Here is a 23,065-nt window from a genome sequence, read left to right as displayed (position 1 = left end):
TGGCCCCTTGGCCTGTTATTTTTTTTGGGGGGGGGGGGGTTAAAACAATGGTATTGTCACAAACTTCCAAACTTGTATCTCCCTCTCCTTATGTTTGTATTAAGATTACATCAATCAAAAGAGATTTATTCAAACTTTATGTAAAAAATACATATTTTAAAGTGGAATAACACATCATCACAAAATGGCTGACCGCTGATCGAAACAACATTTCGTTTTATTAAAAGGATTTTATGGACTTAAACATGTAACTTATTCCATAGCCGAGTGGATAAAGTGTCGGACTTGTGATCTGTACATCCAGAGTTCGAATCCGGCAGGAACTTTTGTTGGTATATACTGGAAAAATTATTTTAGATATTCATTTTTTATCTCCAAACTGCAAATTTTTCACTTATTTTACATTTGTATAGTTTATTTATCATTATATCTTTCATTATCAAAAAATTTCCTGTTTATTTGAGTGACTTTTTCCAGGTGTGTTATTCCACCTTAAGATTTTTTTTTTATGGTATAAGTCCATGCAAACAATAATATTTATCTATCCTTAATCTTTTTTTTTTTCATACACATCCCGGTGTTTATTTTCTTACTTAAAAAATTGGAGAAAAACTGTGAAATATAAATGATTAAATAAAAATCTGAATACATGTAATTGTAAGTATTATTATTTAATAGCCTTAATTTTTGTAACTTTTAAGGTTCTGAATCAAAAGTTAACATGGGGCCAACATTTTTTTGCTCTTGCTGATTATTTCTGGTTCTTGATTTGAAAATAAAATTTTTACAAATATTACTGTGTAATTGATAGCATGGGCAATCAAAAGAGAAATTATCACTGCAAAATATTTCGACTCAGAAATTGAATCGGGCTCGATATACAACTTCATATCGATTTAAAAATTCCAACATGGCGCCCAAGCTCCAAGGTAAACAACGAAATGATTCAATGCAAATCATATAGTTATTAAGGTGAAAATGGAAGGAAGATTGAAGGCAAGAAGCTCTGGGTCTATCCCATCAACGCTTGGAAGACAAATCGGCGTTTTACCTGTCGGCAATCCGCCGCCTAGAGCAAGAAGACCAAATCCTAGGTATGTCATACATCCTCATCAACCACCTGTTATAGTGAAGTCAGTGTTGTGCTTAATAATAGGTTTATTGATTAATATGTATTGGATGTACAATTCAATAAAGTATGACTACGAATCATATCAGATCATTTGAAAGTTTTAATTTCTGTTGCAAATAAAGGGAATCATGTGGTTGACCACGTTAACGCAGTTTGAGCAACAAAAAAAGGGGAGGGGATACGTACTAGTATATAGTAATATTTTCGGGAAAAGGGAACAAACAAGCGGCCATTGATTCTGTGGTAATTTGTTTCAAACTTAACTCCCAAAATTTTGAATAAATCACGATTTTAACTTTGTTTGAAATTAAAATGTTATGTATCCCAACATGACACACAACAAAAACAGTTTTCTCAGGGGACTGGGGTTTGAGGTTTCTCTTATGAAAATTCTTTTATGGAGAAGTATATAACATTAGGAATGTGAATTTGAGATAAACATGGCTATGTACTGTAGAAGCACATATTTTCATTGGGTCAAAACTTCTTTGTTTTTAAACCAAACACAATTTCATTGACATTTAATTTCGTCATATCGTTATCTCTTGTATTCATTGATACTCGGGTTTAAAATTCGTCATGGATTTAAATTCGTTGATTTATACTGCCAACGAAAATAACGAAATTAAATCCTCATCGAATATTTCTGCTTCTACAGTAATTAAGATATATGTATTATTTTTGACGTTTAAAAAATAAAAACATTGATCTTTACTGCAGACAAGTCCTTCCACCACCCCCACAAAGAAAATTCGCAGATGTGTCTAGTGGCCCGGTGCAATACAGTGAAGGTAACTCTGCTACTTTAAATGACAATACTGTGTCAGTCGGAAGGACACGGAACGACCAACTAAGTGCCAAATCAGGAAAAGTGAAAGTGAAACAAACCTCTCCTCCTACTAGTGACTTGACCTCAAGGCCATTGTCTAAAAAATATGTTCCTAGTCCACCAAGCTCTTCTCGGTCTGTGAGGTCACTAGGGTCATCTGCAAAAGTCAAGGACACTTTGTCTAGTGCTAGAAGTACCGCAAGTAGATCTGATATTGAGGCAGAACGAGAGGAGGAATTCTGGGAAAAGAAACCATCCAAAACTGTGACAGAGCAAGAAATTGTAAGGGGAGCCAAATATAGTTGAAATAAGATATTTAATGAACCCCTCATTTTGTTTATGATATTTTAAGATAAAATTATTATTGTTATTATATGTTCAGTAAAAGGATTTGATTATTTTTAAACCAATCATTATTGTCAAAGGAAACATATACCTAGCTGGAATCTAGAAACTTATTTTTGTATTTTTAGTTGGACCAAAACCAGGAGACAGATGTTAGCAGAATTTATGACATTAACTTACATGCTGCAGAATTAACTGTGGTACCCGAGTTAGAGAAGGTAGGGATTTTCTGGTCAGCATTGGAGATGGAAAATAAATTGTGTTTGAAATGTATTCCACAAGGGCTGAATTTTAGGTCAAATGCATTGTTTTACAGTGAACATGATTATTAACTGGTCAAAAAAGATATGTCAAAGTCAAGTTTGTTTGATTAACTGAGATGAAAACAAGCACAAGTGAAAACCATGAATTTTTTTAATGTTAAATTTAGATTTAAAATACTTTCATCTAGATTCAGGATATATTGTTTCAACATTGCTTTTTTGTAAACGTTTCAATGTGCATAACAAAATACAGTAGCAAGTAAGATTATTTGCGCCAACCCCATGTAATTTTAAAGGGCTCCAGTAGATCTATAGTAGTTTTTTATTGCAAAAAGAATTAACTATTGCTTGATAATATGAGTGCACCATTCAGATTATGGACTAATGTAGTCTTACTTTTCTTCTCTCAGTTTCCAAATTTAAGAGTATTAGATTTATCCTGTAACTACATAGAGCGAATAGAAAATCTGGACCAATCCAGGGTAAGTTTATGGAGACTTTATACGAGAGATAGTCTAAATATACTTCTATTTTTTGAAAAAAAGAACTGCTACTTTTTAGCAGTGAGTTTTTTATTATTGTAATTTTTTCAATTTAAGGACATTCGGGAACTGAAACTATATGATAATAGAATTACCACGATAGAAAATCTCAAAAAGTAAGTGATTTGGAATATTTTGAGTTATATTTTTATTGGAATTTTTTTCTATTTGATTTCTAATTAATTTATTGGTTGATTGATTGTGCCAATGAATGCATAATTGTTTACATGTACTTGAAATATTTTTGTACTTTCTTGCAGTTTGAAAGAGTTAGTAACATTACAACTACAGTACAATAAACTAAAACAATTAGGTAGGTTCATATTTTCATTGATATCATTATAATACAGGTAATTAATTGATTCCTGCTCTGATTTTTATGGTTTGTTTGTTTGTTTTTTTTTCTGAACCATGTTGGAACTTTTGTGGTCCTGATGTTGATACTGCATAAACCTAATGATTTACTTACTGTAGATTCCTTATTTTACACGAGAATTTAATTCTGCGATTCTATTGTTTTCCATCAAAAAGGTGAATTTTTTATCTTAGTTTCATGTAATTTACATATGTCTGAAAAATAAAAGTGTGATTATGAAATTTGCAAGGAGTACTACTTCTCACGATTTTATGCGGATATTTATTTCTCGCGTAAACCGTAATTAGAAAATCTACAGTATAAAAATTCATATATTAAACTTAATATTTGGTACAAAGCATCACACAATGTGCAATCCTGTTGTGAAACAAATTGTAGCACACACTTTTGAAAAGTACAAATAGTTTAGAATAATGGAGGTTTATGTGGATTTGCTTTAGGTAAAGGCCTAACAGCCCTGACCAAACTAAGGACCCTGCGGGTCGACTGTAACAAGATTCTCCGACTTGATGCTGCCGAGCTCTCCTGTTGTGTTCACTTGACGTCCATCAATATCAGCTACAACTTGGTGGATAGTTTGTCTGTGGGTGCAGTTTATTTTTTATTTTTTAGATAAATTATTTTCACATTTTTTTTTTCAACCATTAATGAGCTCTCTCAATTCTAAATTTTGTGCAGAGACTGCTTTAAAGCCAAGACCAGTTAATGTTGGCATTATAGATTTCACGTTGTTTCTTATATTGGAATGCTTTTAATGCAGAGTTATGCCCCTTATATATGATCTGAGATTTCTGCCATGATTATGCTCAAATTATCTCAATATTGGAAGAAATTAACAAGTTATTACACTTTCTGTAATATATTTGTACTTTCAGGCTTTAAACTACTTGCCTAATTTGGAAGAGTGCTATGCCGCAGGGAATAGAATAAAGACAATTGAACTCTCACGGTGTAAAAAATTACAAGACATTGATGTCTCTAAAAACAGGATCACTGATTTATCTGGAGTCAAGAGTCTTCCAAACCTGCAGGTCAGTGTGGGAGTTAGTCCCCTTTGTCTACTCTACAAAAACACCTGAAATTGCAGTAAATTTTATTTTTATTCATTTCAAAAGACGGTTTGTCAATCCATTTTGATTTTATTTCAGACATTGAACATTTCATCCAATCAGATAGCTAGCCTGAAACCTCTAGGAAAGTCAAAGTAAGTTGCTCCTGCAGATTTTCCTGGGATGAGTCAGTATATTGTGTGATGTTTTACAATCCGTTCTGTAAACATCAAAGATTGGCACTATTGACTACTCCACAGCATTGTCGCTGTCACATGTGAAGACTTTGTTCCTATTTAAGGTCTTCCGTTTCCAACGGAAGACCTTTCTATTATTGTGCGGGAAAAATTATTTTTCTTTTTTTTTTTTTTCTTCCTAGACGCGAACTTTGAGGCTTCATATCTTGCTTATTTCTGAACGGTTTTTGCTCAAATTTTCAGGGCTAATGTACTTTACAAAACACTATCTTAAGCAATTCATAAAATTTAGAATTCCCCTTCTGTTAAAGAGTTATTCCCCTTTTAAAAATTTTTAGGGCCTTTTGTTTCCAGACAAAGGCTCTGAGACTATGATAGCAGGGAATGGGAATTCAACGAATTTCAATAACAGAGACATTGTAGTTGTGCACATCTGTTTTTGTTTTAAGATTACGTTTTTTATTTAGGAAAAGGTAGGGGATCAAAAACAGGATTCAAAAAAGTGCGAAAATTTAGACATATTTTCCTTTATATCTTTTAAACGAAAAATATTTTGTTAAGACATGTAGAATAAAAGTTGTGCAAAATATAGAGGGCTTTCATTTGACACCAATAAAAAAGGGCTGGCCCCTTAAATTAAGGGCCAATGGCCCCTAAAAAATTTTGCTTAATAACTCAAAAACGGTTAGGATTTTGATATGGCTGTTGCTGGAAAAGTTGTTTGTTGGGATCTCATAAAGGTCGTTACAATGTTATTTTGTATGTGATTTGTGTAGTATGAGTGTAAAAAGCTTTACATGTTGACATGTACATGTTTTCATTTGACAAGTTAACGAAAGTCTTTGTGCGTACAACTGGCATAAAGTTGCCGCAGAAAGTATGCTGGTTTATACAGGAGGCATTAATTCATAAGAATTTTTGTTGTTGTTGGAGTATACGCTTTTCCTTTAGGAGTTAAAATTATTGTTGTTAAGTTCTTGTAGTGCACAATCATTAAAAACGGCAATTGTAAAACAAAACATTCTTTTTCTTTTCTAGTAAACCACAAAATATGGAATTAAAAAACTCTATGCATTACATTTTAGTTATTAACTCCATGCATTTAAAATCTACCTTGAATCAGAGCTGCATGTGTGTGTGTACCATTACGTAAGCTCTCCCTTGCCCGCGGCCGAGAAAATCGGTTACCATGCTCGCGGCTGGACTACCTAGCGGTCAGCGGTTATCTAATACACGAGAGTTGCGTCTCTCATATATGAGTTTATGTAGCCGCGAACTCAAGAATTGTTTTAGTTTTGATTACACAAAATCTTTTGTGGATTAAACGATTGGATGTCAAGTAAGAAATAGTTCATTTAATTAATAAAAGCAATGTCATTCTCTAAAGCAATAATAGACATAGATCAATTGTGGGGTTTAAGTTTAAAATATATAACTTCTATTTGATAGAGTAAGGTCATTATACTGCAAACTTTTCAAATCTTCCTTGGTTCTGAGCTGTGCGATTCTGTGCTTTGTACCTTTACGTAATCTATTCTTCGCCCACGGCCGAGGAGATCAGCCACGGATGCATTACCTAGCGGTAAGCGGTTATTTAATACACAAGATTCGCACACCGCGACTTACACTTACATGCATATGAACGTGTTTGAGTTAATATAGCCGTATATACAAGAACTGTTTTAATTTTATGTTATAAAAGTTTGTCCTACTTGTATATATATTTAATTAAATATTTGAGTGTAAATGAATATTAATGAATGATATTACTCCAAATCGGAAAAATCGTTAGAATAAACTAATGTTTCGTTTGTTTAAGTAAAGTACTTTAAAAACTGTACAATTAATGTTTTAAATCAACACCCCCCCCCCCCCCCCTCAAATATTAAACCTTTAAGTGATGATCATCCCTCGCACATGGCTGAGGAGATCCGGCGCGAGTGGATAAGTGATCCGCCGTCGGTTTGTGTTCTTCTACATGTACCTTATGACGCGTTTATGTTTCATATTTTGCACGGACACAACTATATTTTATTATGTTTTCAACTATTATATTGGTTTAAGATGAAAAGATAAATTTATTTTACTTGTACAGTTGATTAAGCATTGGTGTATACGATAGCGTACAAGGTAGTTTAAAAATCAAATCAAATTATAATCAAAGTTCCATGTTACATGTTTGCGGTAGGTGCTAGCACGATAAAAGAATGTCCTGAGTTGAGGCATTCGATGATTATTTAAAAGAATATTCACACGAGTTTTAAACAACTTTAGATTAGATTCTATCGGTCACATATTAATCACTTCTGTAGTTTTTCTGCATGTTCGTTTCATTATGGAAGCGAACTCATTGCTGCCCCCCCCCCCCCCCCGCCCCCTCCTCCCGCCCCGCTGACAGGAGCTCGCGCTGTATATTTTTTATTTTTTTTGGCGAAACGATATCAAGATCTGTCGAAAATCATTTTTGGTGGCTTCTTCTTATGTGTAACATTTTGTTTCACTTTCCCAACCGTTTGTTTATTCGGTCAGTCTGTGTTAATTCAATCGCCACGTGCGACCGAGAATCTTGTGTCGCTTCAGCGCACACAGCTCAGAACATATATAGCCCCGGGTCATCAATTGTTATGTAATTGAGTAACAGTTGGAATGGTGCTTTTACTACATAAAATATAAATAAAAAATCATCCAGAAAAAATGTTACCGTAACTCAATAGTCAATACCAAAAATAAAAATCCGTATGATTACAAACTGAAATCGGTTTTTCAGTATTCGGCGGGATTTGATTTTTCTTCTAACAGTAGTATTTTTATTGGTTTCAGAGAATACGATGTAAAAATACAAACAGGAAATAAATCTGATATTATTTACATTGATAATGTTGAAAAATATTTAAAATTAAATTAGTCACATTCGTTAGAAAACAATGTTATACAAACATCCGATAATTTTTGTCCTATGTCGTATCATTCGCGTAAATAAATATGTTCTGTACATATCCATGTACCTCAGAAAAAATTCAAATGATTAAACAAAAAAGAAAGTTGTAATTACTATTTCGGATTTTTTTCAAAGTAATTTAACATTGTATTGAAAAGAACAAGAAATAAAAATGATTTAAATTTTTGACTCAATCTTCGTATATATTACCGGCGCTCCTTACATGTATAACGGCGTACAGTGTATATAGATTATCATGATCTATTTGAATTAAGTTCCATTCGTAAAGATTCCCATAATAATTAATTGCATGACTGTGTACATTGTAGGCAATTCCCTGTGCGTTTATTACGTCTTGTTTACCGTTAACAGTGGTTTAAGTAATTAAAATAATTACTTGTAAAAATATCTGTAATCGGGATTCCAAAGAACTTACTTCCCGCAATTCATAGAAATGATCAGTATGTTTTCTTTCTATGTTTAAATTTAATTTTGTTCAAACAATTAATAAATTTTCTATCATTTAAATTGTGTGCTTCATCAAATACTGATTCCAATTACCTTGAAGTCATTAATTTTTCCATTGGCTATTGACAAAAAAAGAGACACTTGACCATCCAATGAAAACAAATACACAGAGTTTGATTGACAGGTTCAGCCAGGTGCAGGTCTCACCCGATGTCCGAGGTTATGTGTGTCGCGAGTGGTCTCAATAAGAGTTATCGATGTAAATAAATTAAAAAAGATACATGCTTATCAAAACATGCTCGTGTAAGTTAAAGTTGATTAAGGCTTGTTCCAACAGAAATCATATTTTGCTAACTGTATTTAATATTTTTTATGTATAACGAATTTTAATATTGTACAGTCATTTTACCGGTAACGAATCAGTATGCGGTTTCTCGTGCATGCAACTATTATTATCGGAATTCCAAATGTTTTTATTTTTTGTTTAAATCGCGTTTCTTTGTCCTTCTAAACTGTATCAAACCCGAAAAAATATAGGATGAATTACGGAGACAGTAATTTCAACACCCCCTCCAGTTTCCTAGTTTTGAATTCGTTTCCCAGTATCGAATTAAGCGCCCTTTATCACTTCTGACCGAATATTTTGAGGCGAATTAATTTCAAAAATATACTAGAGGTACATGTTAATGGACTTATAAATGAACAAGGAAAAACAATTGTGGGAATATGTCATTTAATCAAATTATATGATCGTTATTTCTATCATACCGTTTTCCGGTCAAATTGAAACTGGACTTGAACAGTTTTCATTCCCGTTACTTTATAATATTGAATTTTCATACAAACACTTTATAGTAGTAATTGATGATAAGTAGTTGCCATTTTCCTTTGTTTTTCCCGTATATCTATCAATTTTTGCAGCCAAATAATACTTCTGTCGCAATGAACCGTAACTAGGAAAACTACACGTGGTTCTATTTGAAGTCGTAATTTCATTCAAAGCTCCATTATTATTTGATATGATGTATTATCTTTTTAAATGAATTATATTTACTAATTATTCACTAAATAGGGATCAATAACAAACTTATTTTCATAGTTAGGCTTAATTGTTTTCACACTTTCGTTTTTTCTGCTTTGAACATCCGGCAGCCCATATCTGGGGCACATTTTTAATTTGTAAACAATTCGGTAAATAATCGTGCAAATGGCAAACACTGATATAATATTTATTTCTATGTTATAATCACCTAGCTAGAATTTTTTAAAACCTCAACTTTGTCTTCCACCAATAATTTTTCTAAAAATTATTCGATACTGGCAAATATTCGTTACCGGTAAAACTGTACCAGTACTGAAACATCGTATAAAACGTTATATATACATGTACTCTGTAACAAGTCGTCTTTTAATACATATACCTTTCTTTTGTTTGTTAAAAATAAATTCAATTTTGTAAAAAGATAAGTATATCATTTCTTCTAGATTTTTTTTTTCATGAAAATACCTACAAGAGAGTTTTGCCAATCACAAACAGTTTAAAGTACATGTAATGTAAAACACGGGCTCCATTTTGAAACAAATTGTCAGAGAGTTCCGAATGAAATCTGATAAACGTTTCACATGGTTCTCGCACGCTTTGCTCGAAACGATTTAAACGCATTGTCCGAAATTCTGCACGCTTTGTCCGAAACGCTAAACGGTTTACACGAAACGCTTCACGATTCACACGAAACGCTAAACGGTTAATACGAAACGTTTTTCGCACGTAAGTCGCACGCTTTTTTTTGTTGTAGTAGTACGTTTCAGGGTCTGTAAATTTTGTCAGCACGCAACAATTCTAAATTGCACATTGTCTTCAAAAATTTACAAATATTTAAATAAAGAAGTTATCTTAGAGAAAAGGTTACGTGTTTTGTAAACGGGTTCGGTTTAAAATAAAAAAAAAACCACAATTCCTGACATGACAAATGAGTACATACTGTTTATTACAATGCTTGCTACCCTCTGAAAATTTAACTCGCCATTAAATATCTCATTTTTTAAATAATGTTTGTTACGATTACATAAACTGTATGCGACAAACAGTTTTCCTAAAACATTTTCTTATTTTCTTTTTCAAAACACGTTTTATATGCAGGCTTTCAATCACAACACGTTTTTATAACAAAAGCAGAACTGAAAGTTTAGTAATTATAATCGTTTGACACCATATCACATATATTTTCAACTCGCAGCAACAACGGAAGACCTACTCGTGGCTTTGCCACGAGCTCTGCTCTAGTTTATGATCTTATTGTGTGCTAACTTCCTGATCACTTGTCATGGCCATTAAACACACTATCTTTTTATTGTAGAAGTCTACAAGAGCTGTATGCCTCAGGAAACAGAATTTCTGATCTTTCCTTCATCCCCGACTTTTTCCCTCGACTTGAGATATTTAACATCAGCTGTAACAACATAAAATCCCTGGATGAAGTGGTATGTAGGATTTTCAGATTCATTAAAACAAATTCTCTAAACGTCCATTCAGTAGAATTCAACCTTATATCAAACAAAGATAAAGTGAAGTTTGAGCTACATTCAATGAATTAAATTGTGATTCCCCTGCAAACTTTATAAATTGATTGTAAAAATAAGCATTTACATTAAACATATAAAACATGTATACCAACTTAATTTACAGTCAATGTCAGTTTGTCTATTTGTGACCTCCATTTTATATTTGTACATGTATTAGTTTTTGGGCAGTAGTTATGAACCCAGCTGTTGTTGGAGTGGAATTAACATTGATGGAGAGTGCAATAGGTATACAAACATCTAATATACTGGTATTGTTGTAGTGTGTCCTGGAGAGGTGTGAGGATATCGCAGAGCTGTTCCTGTATGAGAACCCTTTCTGTGCCCCCGGGGCGGAGCACTCCCATTACATGGGCGAGGTCCAAGCTGTCATTCCTCAGCTGGAGATTCTGGACGGGGTTAGTCATGTTTTTGAGAACTTCAATACTCAAATGTTTGACATGACTATAAAATTATCCTGTTAGAAAAGGGACTAATGATATTGAAAATAAGAATATCCAGGGGAATGGATTTTTATTTATACAGGATCTACATGTATTATACTACATAGTCCAGATATTTTGTATATGACTCCATAAAGTTGGTTGTATCATTAGAGCTGTAACGATACTGCGATATATCGATTATGGTGATTGTGAGGGCCCACGATATGCGTATCATATCGTCACCTGTGTATTCGTGATTTACTGCATGAGTTAATTTTCATTGACTTTCTAGAATAGTTACATAGTATACATAACATGAAGACTTAAAGAAATTTCAATTAAAGTTACAGTTAGAGAAAATAGCACATAAATTTATTCACACAAATTTTTGGGGAAATGATTACCAAACAAAATCTCTAAAATGAAGGTTTATTTAAATAAGTAATTTTGATTAATTAATATTCTTTAAATAACTTTTTAGCAATGGTAAAAGGACAGTGGTTAATGGATAGATATACTACTGTGTATACAGATCAAGGGATAGTTCAAAGAACCATCAGCATTTTATTTCCATTGATAATCACGTCTCTATTCACATTCAAAGACTCTCTGTATGCCCTGTAGACTGTTTTCTCCTGTCGTAAATGAAGCATCATTATCTGGATATTAGATTGGGTATAATGGCTGATACCAAATTATGAGGACAATGAATTCTTTGTCTCACACACTGTTTAATCCTTATTGCAAAGGATTCACATATGATTTGTAAATATGACATCTTTTGTTGTGTGACCCATTCACTCCATCAGCTATAGTGTATCATGCATGGGAACCAACTAATACAGGGACGTGTATACCAGTACATATAAAATATCAAGGGGTCTTGACCTTATGCCCTGTGGTGTTTCACAGTTATACATTAAAAATTATTACAATAATATCATTTATCATACTTTTCATAGAAATAAACTGAATCTTACCTAACTGATGAGAATTTTCTTAATTGCAAAACCACTCACTCTAGAGTGAAATTATGTAGCAACAGGTCATATTACTTGACAACGGATGATACTGGAAAACAACAGTCTGAATGTGGGGAATTTTAATACACACATGTAGTTTTAGCAATGTTTTTAAAGTGTTTCATCAACAATGCTGAAAAAATAACATAAGTGTTATGGATTTCAAAGGCATTTAACAAAAATTTTCTTATTTTTTTACAATCACATATAAATCATATCGCAGGCTAAAACATATTGTAACAAGAATCTCCCATGATTTGTGATGATCAAGCTAGGAATGTTGCACAGTCAACCTCAGAAGAGCTTGGAAGAGGAAATTTAACTGATGTTACTATTGCATATCATGTGAGATCCTGTGTATTTTTTTGTAATGCATTAGGTCCCCATGTATCATGTGTGAACATATAACACATTTCCTTTGTATCATATTTGATGCAACCAATGCAACTGTTACGATATCATGTGATCTGTTTCATTCCTTTGCTAGGTGCTTTGTATTTTATGTACAAGTCTATAAACTAAAGATAATGTTCTTTATTGCTTCACATTCTTCTCTCCTTATCTTTATTTGGAAAAAAAACAATTTCAGCTCTCTGAATGCTAAATATATCAAAACGCTATTTTCATGCAATTCCCTTATAAGTACAGCACTTAGAGTTTTATCAGCAGAGAGAAAAAAACCTAATTGCTAAAAGGATGAGACAACTGAATCAATTTCAGATTGGTAATATGCATTAGAAAGTCAACTGTCTGCGAATAGTCTGGGTAGAAATCAATCATACAGCTATCTCCATTTGTGATTACCATCATTTAAACACTGCATCAGTTCTCCATGGGTGATTGATCAGTGCTCGTTATCTCATTAAATCATTGATTAGCTTTTGATACTATTTTAAACCCTTTAGATTTGTTAAAGATGGCACGATAATGCTAGATACATTTATTGGCATTTGATTTTTTTTTCTCATTTTGGTGCAATGAAGAGAGATCTTTTTTATCTAGTTTTATGGAGCTTTAGTTACAGAAATACATTAGAAAGTATTTCATCTTATTGGAGATAGATTTATTTTACTATTGTATTTTTATTTGTTTGTTGACGATGGATAATCATAATAACGAATGCACAGAATCAAAAGGAAAACTACAATTTTTATTTATCCGTCGATCCCTTGTTTATTTCACTTAGATGTTTTTTAATCAAACTAAATGTCAAGTTGTAATAACTCACATTCAGGCTAGGTTGTAAATCATACTAATAATACAATCACCATATTTTCTGCTGAAAATATTTTGACAATAACTGTGAAAATATGGATTCAAGCTCGAGACAGAAACTGATGACTACTCAGGACATTACATGTTTAGTAATTAACTTACTTGAAAGCACCAACTCCCCATCAATGTGCAAATTTTCTCTTTCCCTCATCAGATATACATTGTATCTATGTTATTTCACAGAGCTATCTGAGTTTTAAAAAATGAATAAAATTGATCTTTCGATTGATTGATTGATTGAATGATCAATCAATTTTTAGGTCATCTGAGTCACCTCAGGTTACCTACTGCAATTGGTCTTTGTCCATCGTCTTGCGTGTTCGTCGTACAATTTTACATTTTTAACTTCTTCCTTTAAACTATAAGGCCAATTGTTACCATTTTTGGTGTGACGGATCTCTATGTTAAGAGGAATCTAAATCATGAAATTCGTGGCTCTACCACCCCAGGGCGACATAGGCGGGGACAACTATGCAAAAAAAATAGTCCAATTTTCAAAAATCTTTTTCTCTACTCCTACATATGTGGGGGGGGGGGGGGGGACTTAATGCATGGTTATGATGTCCATGAAACCCTCTACCAGATTAAGAAATTCATGGCCCAAGGGTCAGGGGTTCAGGCCCTAGGGTAGAGGTGAAAAATATGTCCATATATTGAACATGTTAAGTTAATTGTTGTTTGTCATCCATAGCAATTTTAACAACTCATTGGCAAATTAATTGTTACTCAGCAAAATTGAATTAAATATGTTTTCTGTTTTAGGAAATCTACTTTAATATCCTATACATTGTATACTTTTATGAGAAAAAAAAGCTTTATGCATTTTGTATGCATTACATGGTAAATGAAATTGTGAAACTATTAAAGGCCTGCAGGTCTTTCATTACCAAAAAGTTTACAATTGTTAGCCCCTGGAGCTAAGGAATGGATACTCTGAGATTACTGCAACTCCTGTAACCACCCCCCCCCCCCCCCCCCTCCACCCCCACCCACCTACACACACAAACACACACACACATTTTCATGAATTGATGTTTTTCACACACCAAATAAATGATAATAAAAGCAGGTTAACAATAAGAGGCATCTCAGATTAAGGTTAAGACTTCAAAATCAAGCTTAAAAAGCAAACATGAGACCCTGGCATGTCAAATCAAGGGATATTGTGCTCAGGTGACTGTCAAGGCCTGTGGGCCTCTTGTTTGATTAAGGTTTCTGTCATAATCAGGTGTCTATGTCACAGATTGCACAGCCATGGACTTATTCATTACTCAAGCAATTGGCAAGTCTTTTTTACCATGTAAGGTCCATGTTTTCTATATACCAAAACACCACATGCTCCGTTTAACTCTGTAAAAGTTAAAACACACTGGTTTTGCTAAACAAGTATTCATTTTATTCCTCCTCTTTATCAAAATAGGTTTTGATTTAATCTTATATGTTATGAAATAATTTTAAATATACTATAGACAAACTTGAACATCAGATCTAGGCAAAATCTCATAAATAGGCATATGGTATTTGATCTTTCCTTGTAATTATAATATATGTTCAGATATGGGATTGAATGTGTAAAAACAAGTGTTGAATACTTCAAAGTTTTGTTATTGTAATATACATTTATTTGAAAACACAGAAGATAATGAAAAATTGAAATTTACTTATAAATTATAATAACTAAATTGATACATGGAGATGGTTCTAATACTGCATGTACACCAACTTTTTTCCTCAAGTGAGAAATATTCGTGAGATTTTCAAGAGGTTCTTCGTTGCGAATATTTCTCGCCGCAAAACTAGTCTTTGCGGTATGGGTGTTATATCAAAACGTGTGGATAAAGCGTGGTGGCGAAAATAGTTTTTGGGAACCAGTTTATCTCCAGTAAATCGCGAAATAAAGTTGTCGCAACTAAAAGTGGGTTTACAGTACGTATTCCTGTAGTTATAAATCTTAATGTCAGTAGACAGCTTTGAAAATTTCAAGATCACGTGTGAGAAACAAATGATGAAGTCTGTCGAAGGGGTAATGGTATTCATGTATGTTCTCTCATCAAATCCAACTGTCGGAAAAGATCATTTTAACTCTGTGTAATTCAACCCCTCATTTCAAATTAGTTATCAGATTGAAAATTTCCAATCAATGACAAGAAATTGCCCTAGGGTGGACAGAGAAAATGACATGAATGCATGAGAAGCTTACTGTATATATATGTAAGAATTAATTCGAGTCTTATTAGAGGCCAGATAGCTCTGAAATGCTTCCTCTTTGAGCTCTTATTTGACTGTTTTACTTTGTAGGCCCACATAAAGAGACACACCCAGCGCGGGGCTCCACTGATGAGACCCATGTCTGCCTCCACCAGTAAGTTTCACTCCCTGATACTTTATAGTATTAAATCTATTCCTAGTTAAAACGCTAGGAATTATCTGCTTAAATTTTGAGAAGGACCCTTGGCAGAATTTATAATCTTGCTATTATTTAATCAGTAAATTGTGAAGTTCATTATTTTTTAATAAAAGTTCAGTTCTCATGATTTTATGCCCTCGCAATTTGACATTTAACATTAGAGTCGTAGAATTTTGAACTTGCGTAAGATATGGAATCCACAGTAGATTTGAATGATGGGATTTCAATTGCAATCTAGTCCCATAGTGGTCCATGTAAAGTGTGTATTGAAAGTGAAAATTTTTTTCTTAAGAATGGATTTAGAAGATACCAGTGCTGCAAATAATTGGAATTTCCATATTCTACGGCAAAACATGCCATCATTTTATGGCAACCATGGAGACAATTTCTTTTTATGGATTACTGAGTCAAGCATAAGAGAAGCATGAGGGTAGCATTTCAATGTTCTATACAATTTATATCCAGGCCAGGACATCACTCAAAAATTTGAGGAATTGTCCTTGTATGTTGAAAAATGAATTCTTAAAATGGTGAATGTTATTCATAAATATTAGTATATATAGCATTATTTGAAAAGATATCCATTTTTAAATGAATTTCTGATTTCATAATTTATCTCCTGATGTCTACAACCAACTTTCTTTTAAATTTATCAAAGATACAATTTCATCATTCATTCCCTTTTTAACCGGGTTTTCCAACGGAAATATCCGGTTATTAAAATGGTGAAAATGGCGGGCGGGCGGGCGGCTGCCAAAAGGGTACCCTCATTGTACGGATAACTCCTCCTACAGTTTTCAAGATAGGAAGTTGTTCTTTTGCAGATCAATTGTACATATATCAGAGGTGTGCATATTGCTAGGATTTTGATTTCCAATAATTTATGAAAAAAATACCAGCTTTTGAACTTATTCATTTTTCGGCAAAATATTGCATATAGGGTACCCTCATTGTACGGATAACTCCTCCTACAGTTTTCAAGATAGGAAGTTGTTCTTTTGCAGATCAATTGTACATATATCAGAGGTGTGCATATTGCTAGGATTTTGATTTCCAATTATTTATGAAAAAAAACCCAGCTTTTGAACTTAGTCATTTTTAGGCAAAATAATGCATATAGGGTACCCTCATTGTACGGATAACTTCTCCTACAGTTTTCAAGTTAGGAAGTTGTTCTTTTGCAGATCAATTGTACTTATATTAGAAGTGTGCATATTGCTAGGATTTTGATTTCCGATAATTTATCAAGAAAATACTAGCTTTTGAACTTAGTCATTTTTCGGCAAAATGTTGCATATAGGGTACTCCATTTCACTGGATACGGGTTGACATGGATTATGGATACAGTTCACATAAAAGAAAACCCGGTTTTCTGTCACATTGACAGCTTTTCACTTGTTAATGAATAGCTTAATAATTGTATTGTCTATTTTGATTGTAGTAGGGGTCTAATTCCAAATTCAGTCAGACTGCTTGACTGTACTTGAAGATACACGCATCAAGTATTAAAACTGATCTCATTTTGCAGATTATATATTTTATATAGCTGCTGTAAACAGTAGAATTTGTGCAAATTCCAATTAAATGTGTATTATCTTTTAAAACCAATGAATTAAGATGTTATATAAGGCAGTTCTCTGGTGGAAAAACTTTGGTTGTAAAATCTTCAATCATGGCTCTGCAATGTCTAAGAAACCATAAACTTTTGTCACTTATTATTTCCTAAGAATTTACCCCTTCATATAATTAATGATAGCTAGCTGCCGACAGTTTCTTTGTTCCTTTAATCATACAAATCTGGCAATGTCCTCATCTATTTCAAAAATTGTTTCCACTGTGATAAAATATGAATATCAAGTATTATCAATCAAAAGTATAATTGTGAAATGGATTTTACAGTTTCTGCCTCATTTCAAAGCAATAAAAAGAAAACCTGCTGCAATCCCTGGGGCCTAAGAAATTTTAAGACAATCAATTACAAAAATGAATATTGTCACATTTGGCCAGGGAAAAAAAATCAATCATAACTCATTTCTATAGGATAATGACAGTTCTATTGCACCAGAAGGAAATTCGCAGATTCACACTATAGCAAATGCAAAGTATTTGTTGTTAATTTATTTTGAAGCGATAATTTGACACAAAAGCCATCTTTGGAACCTATAATCAGCCATATATAAAATTGAATCCTCTTCGAAAAATCCAAACCATACATGCAATAATCTGATATTACCCAGTAATGTAATATCAGACTGACCCTATACTTAGTAATATCAGACTGACCCTATACTCAGTAATATCAGACTGACCCTATACTTAGTAATATCAGACTGACCCTATACTTAGTAATATCAGACTGACCCTATACTCAGTAATATCAGACTGACCCTATACTCAGTAATATCAGACTGACCCTATACTCAGTAATATCAGACTGACCCTATACTCAGTAATATCAGACTGACCCTATACTCAGTAATATCAGACTGACCCTATACTCAGTAATATCAGACTGACCCTATACTCAGTAATATCAGACTGACCCTATACTCAGTAATATCAGACTGACCCTATACTCAGTAATATCAGACTGACCCTATACTCAGTAATATCAGACTGACCCTATACTCAGTAATATCAGACTGACCCTATACTCAGTAATATCAGACTGACCCTATACTTAGTAATATCAGACTGACCCTATACTCAGTAATATCAGACTGACCCTATACTCAGTAATATCAGACTGCAAGGGGTTAATTCCTTGACTGCCAGAACAAAGGAATCATGTCACAACAATGTTTGATTTATTCTAGGAAATATGAGAATTTTCTACCTTTGCGAACCTCAAACTGTACCTGATGGTATTTCAAACAAAAAATGTACATGTATTTGATGTAGATCCAAGGCTATTTTTTATTTATTTTTTTATGTTGACAGTTATCAGTGTCAGACAAGTAGAAACCCAGATGAAGGCCATGGACAACGAGATGGCGTCTTTTGAGAAGAACATCCTTGACAGGTAATTCATAGACTGTCACTGATGGTTATGCTTACAGTCCTTTGTTATTTTATCTAAGTTGTACGTGAATCCGTGAAATGGACTGAGGGTGCAAGACAAGAATTTTTGTAAAGTATGAATCAATTCATCTGATATACAAAAATTGGCAAAAGATACTGGCTCTAAAACTTCAGGCCTTAGGTTTATGGCCTGGGTTTACCAAAACCCACATACAAGTCAATTTAGGTTTGAGGCTAGTCAAATTGGCTAGGAACAGTAAAATTAAAAATCTTGACAGTCCAGGTACTAAACGAAATGCGACACACATAAGAAAATACTTGTACTAACAAACTCACTCTGTAGTGACTCAATTGTCACGACGGTAAACCAACTTTTACGCGAGAAATTTATGTGAGGCTTGCGAGAGCCTCAATGTCGCAAATATTTCTTGCCAAGGACCAGTTTTTGCCTTAAAAAAAAAAAGCAGGTGTGGATAAGGCTTGGTCGCAAAAGTTAAGTCACTGCAAACCAGTTCATCTCGGGTAAATTGCAAAATAAAGTCGTCGTGAATAAAATTTGGTTTACTGTCAGTTCTGAGAAGTTGTTATTGATAAACTATTGACAACTTCTCACACACTAAATATGATTTAAAACATTTTTAGAAGATGTGTGTTATTGCACAAATAATGTTTCCCAGGTGATAGTAGTTGTCATTGAGTGACTGGCATGCAGACCATATGGGACAGTGATATAAAAACATTTTGGTAATTTAAAATAGAACCTTGAAATAAATTGGTTTGTGGTAACTTGTCAATACAGTGGAATGGCAGTAATTTATTACCTGAGCCTTTTCTAAAAAAAAATCTTTATGACAATTATAGTGCAGTATGATTTCTAAAATTACGTGAAAAAAGGTTAGGATTAGTTATTCTTTTATTGAGAAGCACTTCAATATTCAAGATAATTTGGTTGGGTACAAAGGTTTCCAGATTATCAAGAGTCTACTGAATGGGTATACAGTAAAACAAGGCTAGAACAAAAACTAATTCCTGAAATACCAAATGTTTTGCAAAGTAAGTCAGCAGCCTGGGACATTTTTCTATGTAAATGATAAGGTAGATATTGTGGGGTATCAAATACAGAAACTTTCAATAACCCACTGATTTCAAAGAAGATTAAGGGTCTCAAATGTTATTAACACATACAGTCAAACCTTGTTATCTTGAACATGATGAGACTGGTTAAAAACTTTAAAATGTCCAAGTACTAGAGATATCAAGAGTTAACTTCTTCAAGTATAGTGGTTGGGACTTACAAATTGCTTTGACATATATCCATTGTATTTGAGATACCGAAGTTCAACTGTACAATAATCTTGAAGTCTAAATTCACATCATACATAAACAGTCACTCTGTCATGCAAGTTATCTGATGGAGCACTTCTTTCACTGGACAGCTTCTGATATCTCAGGTTTTAAAATAGCTCCAATTGTTGATTTGAGTGAGTAACCTTAATGTATCATTAGGCAAGGCCAGGTAATCTGTTGGTGTTTATGAAATGCACAATTTGCAAGCAGACATCAGATGACAACACAATTAAACATTGACTTTATAATTATTACAGTTAAACTTCGATACCTTGAACACTGATATCTATAATACAATGGATATATCAAAGTGATATACTTTCACAGAATACTTGGATATCTCTAGTTTTTAACTAGTCCCATCTAGTTTGAGATAATGAAGTTTGACAGTATTACAATAAAAGGAGTAATAGGAATAAAAATATGCAAATGACTGACACACCCATTAATTACATATCAAAGTTTACAGGAAGTGAATCAAAGTGATAAGCAAGTTTAAGATCAGGTAAACTTAAAGGTCATTTATAGATGTGAAAGATCAAAACAGGAAGTAGTTAACTCAAGTGCATCTTTTTATCACCTGCATCTCACATTTAGTAATCAGCTTTTAGGACAACATGTTTTATTGTCAAGCTTTGGATCCAAAGGTAGGGGAGTCCTATGAACCAGTGATTATAATAAAAAATCACACATTAACAGATTAAGAGGAGTTCAATTTGTGTTGTAGTTCATTGAAGAATATAATCTATCATGCAGCTTCCATGCACTGCATTTAATAGCCCCGGCTTTACTTTATGTGTTTAGGATAGATCGCCTTTGAAGATAGATTCAATATGTCTGAATTTTGCTGCTTGGTCATTAAAGAAATCTACAGCTTCTAAGTGCAAATTGAATAATGGAATACAATTAGGATCAATAGACATATATCCCATCAGATTTTGATTGATAAACTGGATATTGATTACAAACGAACGTGATGTACTTAGGTCTAAATCATTTAAAAGTAAAGATAAAGTTATGAACTTAATGCTACAAGGTATGAGTAAAGCAAAAACACAAAATGATAGTGATTTTATAAGATATTTAAACTTCTTTACATCCACGCATTGAGATCTGTATGACTAAGTTTAAGCACTTTTTCCCTACATCAGGTCTCGATAAACTTCTATGTATCTAGAATGACAGTGAGAAAAACTGTACATTTATTTGGTTTTATACACAGTTCAATAGATAACAGATACCATGATTGCCCTTTTAACGCTTATTTTGATTAATACGTACGGCCTATTCTTCTATTGACCTAGACTATTTGCCCTGTGCAGTCATTTCGATGTATTTTTCCCATTTAGTATGATGCAGTGTTTCATTATAAAGGGCTTAAACGTTGTCTGATTTCAAATTACCCAGTGGAATAATTTGCATGAATTTGTGTATGGTACTTTGTTCTTTTCGGGAAATATTGATAGTAAAAAATGACCAGTTTTGGGCTCTGAGCTGCCATTATTTAGGAGATTGCGTCAGGATTTTATTTCTTATTTCAAGCATTTGCATTTCATTAGCTGAATTTAAAACAAGAATTCTCAACAGGTTTGACTATCCTGTTATCAAAAGCACATACTAGTAATTGATTTTAAAGAAATTTCTGTCAAGATGGCAGACTTTGTGAATGAAAGAATTACCAGTGTAAGGTTTAGCTATACATCTCAACCAAAAAAGTTGATAGATGCTTGCAGCGGATATACATATGCCATGCATTGACAATAAAAAAAAAATTGTTTAAATGATTAAACTGAATAGCTGTAGGCCACCTTTGTCTCAATTTCCTGTCATAAAAAGTACAGACAATTCTAGGCAAAAAGAAAAATCACGTTCACGTGAATATAAGCACATTGGAAGAAAAGCATCGATGAACGATTGGAGTATGAATCACCGAGTGAATTTGCTTGTCAAGTACTGGTAGAAGATGAGATTTTCTTGCTTGATTCACTTATGGTTTTCTGTGTAGATGAACAGATTTAAGTCATCAATTCATACAGGTTAATGGTGTCAGCACCCAACATCTTAGCCAGATTATAAGGAAATTAAGAGAAAGAGGAAAGAGAGACCCAGACCCAATGTACTTTTTGTATCAGCGAGTGTGACATGATATATCGTCATTAAGTATGTTTTACCAGAGGAAAACGTCTGAACATGGCCACATTTAAGAGGTTGGCAGCATATACATCTTTGGAAAGTCTTTTGTATTATTTGCTGGTCCATGTAATTTAATCATTCCAGTAAGAAAGTATTGGTTAGAGTGAAGGAAATCATATGCTCAGTTGATCACTCTCAGTCTTTCCCTGAAGGAACTCTGTAATCAGTGTGCCGCATGCATAAGGCTTTTCTTCTTTTTATTCCGACAGTCTGGAAAGAACTGAAGTATTTCCCATCGATAAATGTCGTACAGAAGAGGGGTTATTTGGTGTTATTTTTGAAACAAGAATAAACTGCTCCAATAGAAGGGAGGGTGTCAGGGCTGGATCATCAAGGCGTTCGGTGGAATAGATTTTTCCTGTTTCAACAGTTTAGTCAATAAATTCAATTATAAAGCTTGTATTTTATATCTCTTGGTTAATAATCTACATTTGCATATCATGAATCCCTTTTTTGGCAGCTCCTTATTCCCTGAATAGCTTGCGGAATTTTTCTTTCTTTTTTTCACTATTTCCTCTTACAATACACAGAGTGATTGAAGTGGTTAGGGCAATGATTAGAGTAAATATGGTAACAGATAGCAGTTGTTGGCTTAGAAATGTCCAATCAGTTTATTAATGTTAGAGGTTTTTGTATCCAGTTAAATTTTATTGATA

General features: G+C 33.3%; 1 protein-coding gene across 1 annotated transcript in view; it reads left to right on the top strand.

Annotated features, from left to right (window-relative positions):
* The first annotated feature begins 899 nt into the window (after positions 1 to 899).
* LOC128165841 (protein phosphatase 1 regulatory subunit 7-like) overlaps positions 900 to 23,065 on the top strand; it is a 25,624-nt gene continuing 3,458 nt past the window's right edge. Inside the window, exons 1-13 of the mRNA XM_052830692.1 lie at positions 900 to 1,094; positions 1,853 to 2,243; positions 2,435 to 2,524; positions 2,980 to 3,051; positions 3,169 to 3,227; positions 3,372 to 3,424; positions 3,928 to 4,070; positions 4,363 to 4,518; positions 4,636 to 4,691; positions 10,497 to 10,620; positions 10,983 to 11,117; positions 15,740 to 15,803; positions 18,789 to 18,870. Of these exons, the coding sequence (XP_052686652.1) occupies positions 979 to 1,094; positions 1,853 to 2,243; positions 2,435 to 2,524; positions 2,980 to 3,051; positions 3,169 to 3,227; positions 3,372 to 3,424; positions 3,928 to 4,070; positions 4,363 to 4,518; positions 4,636 to 4,691; positions 10,497 to 10,620; positions 10,983 to 11,117; positions 15,740 to 15,803; positions 18,789 to 18,870 (1,541 nt within the window). The 5' untranslated portion in view covers positions 900 to 978. The remainder of the gene's footprint in view (positions 1,095 to 1,852; positions 2,244 to 2,434; positions 2,525 to 2,979; positions 3,052 to 3,168; positions 3,228 to 3,371; positions 3,425 to 3,927; positions 4,071 to 4,362; positions 4,519 to 4,635; positions 4,692 to 10,496; positions 10,621 to 10,982; positions 11,118 to 15,739; positions 15,804 to 18,788; positions 18,871 to 23,065) is intronic.

Source organism: Crassostrea angulata, chromosome 10, assembly GCF_025612915.1.
Source record: "Crassostrea angulata isolate pt1a10 chromosome 10, ASM2561291v2, whole genome shotgun sequence".
In the NCBI taxonomy this organism is placed as follows: domain Eukaryota; kingdom Metazoa; phylum Mollusca; class Bivalvia; order Ostreida; family Ostreidae; genus Magallana; species Magallana angulata.
This window is presented reverse-complemented; position numbering and strand designations above follow the sequence as displayed.